At 34.5% G+C, this 12,961-nt stretch overlaps 1 protein-coding gene across 3 annotated transcripts in view; it reads left to right on the plus strand.

The window, feature by feature from the left end:
* Positions 1 to 12,961, plus strand: part of PLSCR4 (phospholipid scramblase 4) — a 45,056-nt gene that overhangs the window by 10,347 nt on the left and 21,748 nt on the right. For 2 of the 3 annotated variants that reach the window (XM_012762403.3, XM_012762404.3), the window contains exons 2-3: positions 7,551 to 7,578; positions 8,693 to 8,803. In XM_012762403.3, coding sequence (XP_012617857.1) covers positions 7,572 to 7,578; positions 8,693 to 8,803 — 118 coding nt within the window. In that variant the 5' untranslated portion in view covers positions 7,551 to 7,571. The remainder of the gene's footprint in view (positions 1 to 7,550; positions 7,579 to 8,692; positions 8,804 to 12,961) is intronic. The other variant, XM_012762406.3, reaches the window with a different exon arrangement.

A 12,961-nucleotide genomic window follows, 5' to 3' on the forward strand; every position in this document is an offset into this window, starting at 1 on the left:
CCTAGAAATAGAATTGCTAGATCATATGGTTAACCATATTAACCATAATTAAACTCTATATTTAACCTTTTGAGGACCTACCAGACTGTCTTCCAAAGCAGCCATAACATTTTGTATTCCCACCAGCAGTATGTGAGGGTTTCAATATCTCCATATCTTTGCTAAAATTTGTTATTGTCTGTCTTTTTTTTTTTATTATAGCCATCCTAGTAGGTGTGAAAAGTATCTAATTGTAGTTTTGATCTGCATTTCTTTATTGAGAATAGGTTTATGTGCTTCTTGGCCATTCATATATTCATATAATATCCTTTGTAGAAATGTGCAAATCCTTTGGCCATTTTTCAATTGGGTTGTCTTTAATATTGACTTAAAAGTATTCTTTATATATTATGGATGAAAGTCCTTCAGATATATGGTTTGAAAATAATTTATCCCTTTCTGTGGGCTGTCTTCTCATTTCCCTGATGGTGAGTGACCTTTGAAACACAGATCTTTTTAATTTTGATAAAGTCAAATTTATCTAATTTTTTGGTCACTTCTTCTGTTGCTGCCACATCGATGAGACCATTGCCTAACCCAAGGTCATGAAGATTTACTTCTATGTTATCTTCTAAAATTTCTTAGTTTTATCTTTTACATTTAAGTTGATGATCCATCTTGAGTCAATTATTTGTAAGGGGTGTTGCAGGAGTCCAAATCTGTTCTTTTGTATATGAATATACAGTAGTCTCAGCACTATTTGTTGAAAAGACTGTTCCTTCATCATTGAATGATCTTGGTACACTTCTCAAAAATAAATTATCTATAAATGATAGTATTTATTTCTGAATACTAAATTCTATAAATTCCTTTGATCTGTATGTCTTTTCAAAACAGTATATCACTGTTTTGATTAATGTAGTTTTGTAGTAAGTTTTGGAATTAGGAAGTGTGAGTTTTCAATCTTTTGTTTTTGCTTCCAAGATTGTTATGGATATTATGGGTCACTATCATCTTTATATAAATTTTATGTTTGGTTTTTCAGTTTCTAGAAAAAGGGAACTTGTAATTTGATAGAGATTATGCTCAATCTGTAGATAAATTTGGGGAGTATTGCTGTTGTAACCATTTTAAGATGAGCTTGGCTTCCTTTTTACTTAAATCTTCTTTAATTCTTTTATGGTTTTATTCTTTAATTCTTTTATGAGATTATTTTATGGTTTTCAGTGTAAAAGTAGTATGCGTCGTTTTGAGCAGATATACAAGAAAACACGTATATTCACATACACACATTATAAGAAAAAACAGTAATTTTCAGAATGAAATTATATTGAATAGTTTAACCTAACCTTACATAATATTATTTCTCCCCCGCAGAAGAAATCTGCGGAGAAAAATCTCCAACCTCGGTGAAAACAAGCTCGTATGTAATTACATTTGCAATGCTATATAACATTATTTCCATCTTTTCCATTCCAGAAAAGAATCTTTGTTGTCTTTTTATTGATTAAATAAAAAGTTCCTTAAAATTACTGACTTTTAACATTATTGATGGCAATCTACTTTAATCCATGGTAAACAATACATATATAGATACATTTGTATATATTTAAATGTAATGTATACAATTTTCACCAAGTAATACTGAATACAGTGAGTATATAGTATACTAGCAATACAGTTTGTTATCTCCATTCTATTTTATTCTAGTTCAATTTATTTATTCATAGACAGGTTTCATCCTGTCTCCCAGGCTAGAGTGTAGTGGCAACATTATAGCTCATTGGAACCTTAAACTTCTTGAATCAAGTGCTCCTCCTACCTCAGCCTCCACAATAGCTGAGACTATAGGCATGCGATACTGTGCCTGGCTAATTTATTTTATTTCCCATAGAGACAGGCTTGCTATGTTTCTCAGGCTGGTCCTCAAACTCCTGGTCTCAAGTGTTCCTCCTACCTTGGGCTCCCGAAGTGCTAAGATTATAGGCTTGAGTCACTACAACCAGCCTACTTCATTTTATTTTTAAAAATTAAAGTTTGAATCGTTGATTTTAAAGCCTACAAATGTATCATCAGTTCGTAAAACACTGTGCATCAGAACAGTATGTCTCAAATTTAGTGATTGATAAGGATTAATGAAATAATTAAACAATATAGACAAAAAATAGTTTCAGACTAAAATTGTTACTAGAGATAAAGAAAGACATTTATAATAATAAAAATGTCAATCTATCAGGAAGACAGAATAATTATATACATGTATACATATAAAAACAGAGCTCCAAAATATATGAAGCAAAACTGATACAACTTAAGGGTGAAACAGATAATACCACAAATAATAGTTGGAGACTATAGTCATACCCTACTTAAAATAATGGGTAGAACAACTAAGCAGAAGATGAAAAAGGAAATAGAAGACTTGAACAACATTATATGTATGTGTGGGTAATATTGTGTAACAATTTAGCAATTTTTTAAGCAATCTAATTCTGACATTAACACCCCAGAGTTTGCACAGGCTTAAGGGCACAATTTCTAACAAAACTTCCCTCACTTTAGACATCAACCATAAGTTCGGGCGTCTCTAGGCCTCCCAAACTTCTGACCAACTAACTACATATTCAGGTGTTCCCATCACCCCCTCAGGTTTGATAATTTGCTGGCATGATTCACAGAACTCAGGAAAGTGCTCTATTTTTGATTTAAGTTTTATTATAAAGGATAAAAATCAGGACGAGCCAACTAGATGCATCACACTCCCAGCACACTGATGCATTTACCAACCAGGAAGCTCACTGGAGCTGGTTTTTATTTAGGTTTCATTACATGGCTATATGGTTGAAGTCACTCTCCAGTCCCCACCACCCTGGAGGTCAGGCAAATATCAAATGACTCAAAGCTTCCACCCTTTAATCACATGGTTGGTTTTTCTGACATGACCAGCCCCTACCCTAAGTCATCTCCTTAGCAAGAACTCAGATGTGGTCCAAGGGCCCAACAAGTATAACAAAAACATTTCTGTCACTTGCAAATTCTAAGGGTTTAGAAGTTATCTCTCCAGAATGCAGGACAAAGACCAGACAAATTCTTTGTTTACAACTCTAAGTTACATATAACAACTAAAATTGAATAGCCATCACATTTTCTGAAGAAAGAACAAAATAATACATTAGATACTTAGCAAAGGCTAGTAGATAATCTCTTTTTCATGACATGTGTACATACTTAGAACTACTAGCACATTAATTAACATTCACCCAGCCTGGATGCTTATTGTGAAATATGAGGTTTATAAAAGTTTAACATTTGAAAAATACTAACATTTCTATTTATTAAGAGTTTTATAAAGGCTTTCAAATAAATGCAATGTAGTATTACTTCTAATCATCCATATTCTCTTACTTGCATCTTATACTTGGAAGTATTATACTAATACAGACTTAAATATTTAATTTTTCGTGGCACAGGATTATAAAAAAGACCTCAACATTTATATGTTGAAGATATAATGCCCATTATATTCTTTTAACTTTTGGAATATGTCTTTAATATAATTTTAATTGTCTGTTCTTTTTAAATCTCATTACTACATTAATCCATTCATCTGAATAATATAATTAATATCATTATCCTGAACTGAAAGCAAATCCTGCAGCCACTTAAGCTATACTCTAACTCATTTGGCTTTCATTTAGCTAGAAATAGTAAAAAGCCCTTCAGCAATGTCTCCATTTTCTTTCTACACTTCCTTCCACTTTGAAACTCATTACAAATAGTTCTCATGAAATTGTATTTAAAATCTTACTCGCTGGAGGTAGAAGGTGGGAGTTAGTGGTGTCAGCTAGAACCCAGTGTAGAATCTACACATGAGTAATAGATGTTGCATGGCTGAAAGGCAAACGGCTTTTTCTTAATAGTACGTTTGAATACAGACATTTATTCTTGGTCTCTCTCTGATTTGGTATGTTTTACTAGTGAAAAAATAGTAAGGACTCTAATTTATTGAGGAATTGCTATCCAGCAGCTATGCCAGGTGCTGCTTTAAGTGCTATACAAATGTAATTGTTTTAGTCTTCACAATAGTTCTGTGAGATTGATCCAACTGTCACCATGCCCATGATACAAAGGATAAACTAAGAACAGACTAGTCACCCAAGGTCACATAGCTAGTAGGGATAGACTTGGGATTTGAACTCACACTCTGGATCACTGTCCATACTGTCTGATGCGTGCTGGTGTACACCATTTAATAGCCATCAAATCTTTTGCCCTCCTCCAGGTATCCTTAAGGTAGGATTAAGATGTACAAAGGATATAATGTCCTAACAGTAACATATTAAACCCAAATGGGGGATTGTGGTATCTAGAATAGGACTTTGCAGGATCAGGCCATTTTTCCTATCTCTGCCAAGAAGCAGAAGGAATTGTTCAGTGATCTGCTTTCTTTTGCCTCTTTTCAGGGCTGGAGGCAGTAGAAACAGGTAATACCCAGGGTTTTGGAATGCATGTGTAGGTTCCCAAGCCTTGTGCCTAGAGATTCTCAACTGCCCAAAGGCTTCCTTGTGCAGAAGTCAGGGAAGATTCTAGTAAATACCCGACTGTACAGAGCTGACCATCTTACTGTGTTTCAGTGATTGAAGTTTCAAATATCCTTGGTGTGGGTTTAAGAACCTGTGCTTTTATTGAGCTCTGTGAGTGTGTCACTGTTTACAGAGGTGAAATTGAAGAGCAAACATATAACACAGCTGCAGTGTTGGGTGCACCAAGTGATATCCATGTAAATGCTCTCTTGCTGTAGGATGTCATTTAAGATATCTAAGCTGCCTTATAAGGAAGCAAACCCCGGCCTCACCAACCTCATCCTGTCCAGCCTATGTCTCCCTTCCCTCTTTATCATCTTGCAGTCAGCTTAGATTCATTCCCCTGCATGCATCCTAAGCCCTGAAAATGCCAAGGCCCACACAATTCAGAGTTCTCTGCACTTTGTAATACTAACCTGTTACGGAGACACAGCTCAGTTTTCTAATCTGGTTTCCGTCTGATATAAAGCCAAGTCAGTCTCTTCCGCGTATGGCACTTTTGCTGGTGCTGATAGGGAAATCTGAAATGATTGACTAAAGGTTAAGGGAGAATTGAGTTAACAACATTCTTGCTTGTACCAACTGGAAATTCTCCTGTTTTACATAACATTTTGGCTAAAACTATAGTGTAAAATTTTATAAGAAAAGGAAGAGAATAGAGGGTGGTGAGAAAAAAAGCCTGGTGGCTTAAAGGACAGGGAAGATACGGACTCTTTGAGCACCTGAAACTTGTGAGGCAATATGCAGGTATATTTTCCTTTATTTAAAGTCACTGATACACTTTCTAAAATTTTGCTGAACTGTTTATTTTTTCAAGTTGTTATCAGTCACTAGAATCAGATTTGAATTCTTAATTTCTGCCTGGCAGGGTTGAGAACCATTATTTTTCTTTACATTCATTATATTTGCACTCATTATATTAGTCTCAAACATGCTTGATCATAAGGATCACCTAGGACTGTGTTAAAAGTAAAGGTTTCCAGGCCTGGACCCCAGAGGTACTACTTCAGGTTTGGGGTTTATCATTCTATACTTTCTTTTCAAGTTTTATTTTGAAAATAAAATTTTTGAAAATAATATTCAAGTCTGTTTCTTCACCTACATGCAGCAATTGTTAAAATTTGCCACTTTTGCACTATACTAAACAGTTTGCCACTATAGATAGCTGGATAGATGATGGACGGATAGAAGGATAGATAATTTGTTCCCTTTAACATAAGGCACTTAATAATCTGTTCTAATTAGTTTCCATTGTGGTTCTTGGCAAGTGTGCAATCCCCAGATACCATAGAAAGGAATAAGCCTTTAGTTAGAAGAAGGTTAACCTTAAGATAGAACTGTCAGATGGTTCTTGTTTATTGTGAAATGTCATACACATGAATATTAATATTTAAATATATATGTACCCTTTAAAACTAATGACCTCTGTTCTCTTCACCCTGATGGAACCAGAAGACTGGCAGGACCTTAAAGCTCCTTGTAGACTACTGCTGAACACTTGCCTCTCCTCCCTCACATGGAACCATTTTCCTGAATTTTTCATTATTAATTCCCTAGCATTTCCTTAATGTTTTTCTCCATATATTTATCAGATAAAGTGTTTTGTTTAGATTTCCTGCTATTGAACATTCTGAAGTGGAAGAATACTATATGTGTCCTCCAATGACTTGGTTTTTCTGTCCAGTGACTTCAGCAGGGTTGGTCCTTTATATATTAGAGGGTGTTGTTATAATCAGCAATAATTTGTGAAAAGTGTTGGGCCTTTTGCCTAACACTTGATAAGCAGTCAGTAAATTATAATCTTTGTTGATATTCTTCTCTTTGCTATTTGTCATTATCCAGAAGTTGGAAATTCAGATATACTGAAATTCCTTTCTCTGATAATAGGCTTTTTTTGTTGTTTTTTGGCTGATTGAATCTAGACTATTTTAACTCCATCCCCACTTCTTGTTTCAAATCTAATCTCAACTTCTAGTTTTCTTCTCTGAATTATTTCCACAACATTAAAATATACATACTTTTATTTACATGTTTAATTTGTCTTCTTTTGGCCTCAAACATAACATGCCCCAGTTTAAAGTTTTTATTCTTATCTTCCTCAGTCCCCAACATTTCCCTACCATCCTCCTCTCTAGTTCAGTTAACGTCATCACCATTAACTCAGTTACCCTGGACTAAAACTGAGACCCATCCTTAAATCCCCTCTTTTCTTTAATCCATCAGCAACTCCTGTAGATTCTGCTTAGAAACCCTGTCATGCCTCTGAGCACTTCTAACCCTCTGCTCCCTCTTTCGACCCTCCCACTCCCACTATATGGTATAAATCAGATCTGATCACTCCTCTGACTACAATCCTCCAGACTTCCCCCTGGAATTATAAAACATGCCAGACATCTTGCCATGGCCTTCAGATGTAATCAGGTATTGGTCTTCATCTCTTCCTCTGGTTCTCTTCATTCCCTGGGGCCCAGCCTCATCTGACCTCTTTCTCTTTTCTCCCTTGAATATCCCAAGCTCATTGCCATCTCTGAGCCTTTGCACTTACTTTCCTGTGTTTCTGGAACTCTGCCCACAATTGTAGTGTGAAGTTTCCTTTTCATAGTGCAAATAGTTCTAAGGTCTGACTCTCCTAGAACTTCCCATTCATGTTTTTCTTAAACCTTTGTTTCCTTCAGTACTGTACTTTCTAAACTTAAACTAAAATGTTTGTTGAGTTTTTTTTTAATGTTACCCCACAAGAATATGAGCTGCAGTAGAGTGGGTAATGGAGTTTCTGATTTATTGCTACTCAATATCTATAATAACTCAATATCTATAATAGTGTCTGGTATATAATAGATACTCAATAAGTATTTGTTGCATTGATGAATGAATGAATGAAAGGTAGCTGGAGACTAAAAGAATAACAGAACTTGTTATCACTGAATAATAATACTAACTGTATGGTATGTATATATTTTTAAGGCATTAAAATGTTTTATTTTTCAGGATTAATTAGAATTCTTCAAAATGTCAGGTAAGTTTTTATGAATAAATTTGAATGTGCTTTATTTTTAAATGTGAATTATTTGACTCTTTTACTTAAAGGGGGTCTTTATTTCATTTTGGAGTTTTTAATTATTTAGCATTTGGAGAATATAAATATATAAATATGTATACATATATCTATACATATAAACTATCTATCTTTGTCTGAAAAGGATTAAAAAAGGACTTATATTAGCATAGATGTACCAAATGATCTTTAAAGTTCATGGAGGAAATTAGGTAAAGGAAAAGCAAGGGTAGCAAAGCAAGTCTGCAAAGAGAGGTGGTAGCAAGTAATGGTGACAGCCTGTGGTGACATCCTTCCTTGGTAGAGGAGGGCTGAAAGTAGGCCCCGAATTTTCTAGAGATTGATATAAACAGAAAAACACCCTCACATTTTAGGGGATTTGTGTTTTCTATGAGATAAAAGTCAACTGGTTATTTAGGAAATTGAGAATTTTTTTCTATAGTGAGTCCAGAGAGAAATTTCTCTAATCTCAACAAGAGGACAAGGTGTAACATCATGAAAATGACTCCAGTATCTGCTTTGCAGCAATTACTGTGACCCAGGTTGGCTGTAGAAAGAATTCAGTTAAAATGTAGTTCACTGGAGATATAGTCTAAACTACCTCTAATTGAATTGAGTATAGCACCACTGCTTTCTACCCCGTTAAGTGTTTAAGGTGTTATGTTTTGATTTATTTAGATATCACTTTCCAAAAAGTATTAGGGGAAAAATCAAATTCACTCTATTTATATATGCCTGTTTTCTCATATTATAAATAGGAAAAAAATTTTTGAGATTGTGCAAGGAATTTACTATGTAGGTAGGAGTCAGCTTCAGGTCCGCTGAACCACTAGTATGAAAACTCTTTGCTTTGGTCACAAGCACAACATAATTGCTTAGTTTTAGTTTTAATCTATGTGCAGTTTGAAAATTTACAAAATGCATTGACAGGTTGATGACTACTAATACGGGACTAATTGTTTTTATAAAAATATGAAGGTTTTCATATTTATTATATTGCTTGATGCATACCAACAAATTTTGTTATCATATCATCATTTCCTTTGTAAGTCATGTCCACTCTTTTTCCCCCAAGGTGTAGTCTCCACAGCCCCTGAGCAGCCTGCAGGTGAAATGGAAATTCAAATAAAATCGCCAGATCCAAGGCCTTATGCCCCTCCTGAATACAATTCTCATTTTGTACCAGGTAGGTTAAATATTCACAAACAATCTTCCCTCCTCCAGCAAACCATACTAATAGTTAAAATTGCTTTTTAGATTAATTAATTGAGTCAATACATACATTTTTAATGCTATTAGGATGCCAGGTAGGTTACTATATGTCTTAGAAGACATTCCTGTCTTCATGGGATTTACAGGTTATCAGAAGGAAGTTGTACAAACACTGATGATACTCTCTCCATTCTATTATGGACATATGAAGAGAATGTTATAAGGAAACAGAAAACAGTAGCTGACTTTGTCAGGAAATTGAGGAAAGCCCTGACTTAGGAAATCAAGTTTTGCTGTCCTGATGAGAATTTCACAAAGAAAAGTGGGAATTGACTTTGTCAGGAAATTGAGGAAAGCCCTGACTTAGGAAATCAAGTTTTGCTGTAATGATGAGAATTTCACAAAGAAAAGAGGGAAGTGACTGTGCATAGAAGGAAGAATTATATGTCCAAAAGCACATGATCATGAAGGTCTGGTGTGAAGTATACGTGTAATGAATAGCAGGAGAAGTACAGAGAAGTGGAAGTGAATGGCCTTGAGTGATATTTAGGAGCTTGTTGTTCTGGCAAATATTTTTATAAGTGAATACGCTACTGATGATAACTCAGGAAAATGAATACTTATACATGGCTAGTGTAAATTTGAGTTTTTTAAAGTGGCCTTTTGGGAAAACAATGTGTCATTGTGTAGAATTTTAAAAATTAAAAATATATTTACTTTTGACCAAGGAAATATATTCATTCAGTAATATATTCAAATATATTTTAATGACTTAGGAAATAACGGATATAGTTGAACAATATTTCTTTAAATATATATTTAAGTGTATACCTACAGGTGGAAACCACTGGGTAAGCTCTGAAAGGGCAAAGAAGCCCCTGTATTTATAGGATGATAGTAAAGATGTTTTGACTTTAGACATATGATCCATGGATCTCAGGTTGCTAAAACAGCAGACCTTACCATCCGTCCTCCTTTTCCTAATGTGTATGTGTGTTATACAGCTAAGATGCCTCAACCTCTCCTAAATCCAGTATATTGGCAATCCTAAATTATAATCATGCTTTATATGACAATTTCTCTACACTTTACAATTTGTCTACACATTACACTTCAATGACTTTCACCACGATGTACATCATCTATCTTATATTCACCAGTCACTCCATATCCAAGAACCTGGATTCCACTAGAACAGAAACTCTACCATTTCTAAGAACCAAATATTGTTTATAAATCATGTTCTGCTTATGTAGGAAATCTATATCTATTCTTCTCTATATTTACAAAGAAAATTAACAAGAAGTAGGAGACATCCTTCAAATTAAATGACTAGATAAACTGAAAACATGATCATGCAGAACACACAACTAATGCATTTTCAACTATAAAATACAGTAAAAATTCGCCGTGATCGCCACCTAGTGGCTAGACTGTGTACATACTTATGATGACCGATAGAAATTGTGTCTGTAATTCACATTAAGAAACTTGAACCTCTGTAGTTGAAATATTTGTCTTAATGAATTTATTTAAATTCAATTACATAATTTTTATGTGTATTTTGGTACTGTATATGTGTTCCTACCAAAAATATTTTTTTCACTATTCTTGTTTAAAAGGATAGTTAATATAGTAACCTTTGTTATATATAGTCCATTTAAACAGAAAATGACATGATTTTTTGGAAATAAAAAAGAATGATAATATTCAAAATAACTAAGAAAACTCAAATGCTATAAGGCAGTGTTTCTCACACCAGTATTGGTAAGATAATGCTCCATGACAGCGGTTCTTTATTTAAATGAGTACAAGATACTTATAGTCACATAAAGTTAAATGTGTGTTGTTTTTTGTTTTGTTTTGTTTTTCCAAAGAAGCAATCACAACCTTTACTGGCAATTGCAAAGCTCAGAACGGAGTATAATATGCCAGTTTCCCATGCACAATTTCATCATTATTTTTCCTTTATTTTGGTAATAAATACTTATAACAAAACTCAATCACAAAAATTTTATATAATTTTTGTTAGAAATACTAACTCTATGCTGAATAGCCCTCATATCTAAATCATAGTTTTGTTTACAACTTATTGATCTTCAAATTTTATATTCAAATTACATTATAAATTATTAACTCATTATAGTGATGTATTGATTAATATGCTTAAGAGAATTTATGTGACTTTTAGTTGCATTGTTGTTTTTAATAATGGCCAAAAAGAGGGGAAAGATATCTGATTTCTACTCCAATTTGGGTAGTCTTAAAACAATTCTTAAAGGAATTAGACTATATTCTTCATGTCAAAACTCAAACACATATTTTCTCTCATTTTTTTCTAAAGACATTATACTTCCTTCTCACTTAGCTCTAATTTGACATTGTTTCTAGTTAGCATTATTTTTCCTTTGGTCTCTGCTTACTCTCAATCTCTGTCAAGAACTCTGCGTCCCCTATCCTTAAACACTGCTATTCCCCAGAGTTCTTTGGTTTACTCCCCTGTCCTTCCCTGTCCTGTCTCTTCTCTCACCTCTTCCTTTCACCCTTCCTTTTACATGCTCTCCTAAGTGATCTTGGTAACACCAATGGTTTTGTTTGCCTTTAATCACTTATGAACCCCGTATCCCTAGTCCATATTAGTCTACTGCGCTCTAAAACTTGTGTTTCCAACTGCCTATACACTGCTTCTGCTAGGTAACCATTAGATCTCAAACTCAGTGATCATCAATACAACTCTGCCATGTTGCTGATAAACTCACATCCTCTATTTTTTACCTACTCTAGAGGCCTACAGGAGCCCAAACCAGAAACATGAGAATCTTTCCTCATACCCAGTCCAATACAAAGTCAATACTGCCTCTTAAATGCCAATTGTCATTTTTCCACTTTCTTTTTTTTTTTTCACTATAATGAAACTTCTTAGCCTTTCATCTGGACTCTTGCAAGCACTTCTGATTAATCTAACCTTCTCATTTACAAAGCGTTCTAATGTAAAACTAATCTCTCTACTTTCCATTTTATTGGCAGAAACTTAAATATCTTTGCATAGAATACAAGATCTTTCATAATCTTCTCTCCTTCTTACCTTTCTTTCCAGCTACATCTTCTTGTCTGCTACATCTCTACACATAGTCTTCATTCCTGTAGTACTGAGCCTCATGTATGCACCTGCTTGTTCTGATATGTGTCTCTTTATAAAACTTTCCCTGTCATAAAGGTCATGGCTAGATCTAATGTGTTATCACATATAATCAATCTTCTCTTCATAGGTAAGAGGATCCTCCTCTCTAAGCCATCAACACACTCTGCATCTACCTATGATTACACCAATTACTCACTTCATGTTAACCACTTTTTCTTATAAATCTGTGTGTCCTCCACAGATCTGGATGCCCTAAAAGACAGACATGTGTTTATGTATCTTTCTGTCTCTAGCAGCAAGCACACCAGCTGGTCCTTGAAATAGTGTTGAGAATATTTTCTAGATAAAAGAATGTTGGATGTACCTTATGACCTTGTTTTCAGATAGTATTGGGAGAATTAGTTTCATAATTCATGACTTTTATGACTGAGATTTTTATGAGTGAGCAAAATGTCCCAGACTTCATCATCTTCAAAAACCACTCTTCCCTTTAATATCAATATCACAAGAATCTGAGCCTCTGTCCAATTTGCCATACAGAAAGGGCTATCTTTGCACTGTTCTCATCTCATAGAACTTCTGGGAGTCCTAGGGAACATCTCGTCCTTGTGGTGACTGGCTTTCTTAGCATTAGTTAACCCCAAGCCTCTGCTTTGCCCCTGTGATGTCCCGTAGAAGGATGCATAACTTAAGACTTAAAAATAGCTGCTAGCTAGGGTTGCTCTTCCAGTCAACAAGCCCAAGGCCCTCCACAGAATCACTTCTTGGGTGTTGCTCTTCCTTGCCTCTGATCTAGGGAGATATTGGCATAATTTTGTTAAGGGTGCTTTTGCAGTCAGAATGCTTGAATTCTAATTCTGGTTCTGACACCTATTAGCTAGTGACCCTTGGCAAGTTACTTAACCTCCTTATGCCTCAGTTTCCTCCTCAATTAATTAGGGATAATAATACCTACCACATAGGGTTGATATAAAGATTACAAGATTTAAT

Source organism: Microcebus murinus, chromosome 1 (genome assembly GCF_040939455.1).
Source record: "Microcebus murinus isolate Inina chromosome 1, M.murinus_Inina_mat1.0, whole genome shotgun sequence".
Taxonomy (NCBI): domain Eukaryota; kingdom Metazoa; phylum Chordata; class Mammalia; order Primates; family Cheirogaleidae; genus Microcebus; species Microcebus murinus.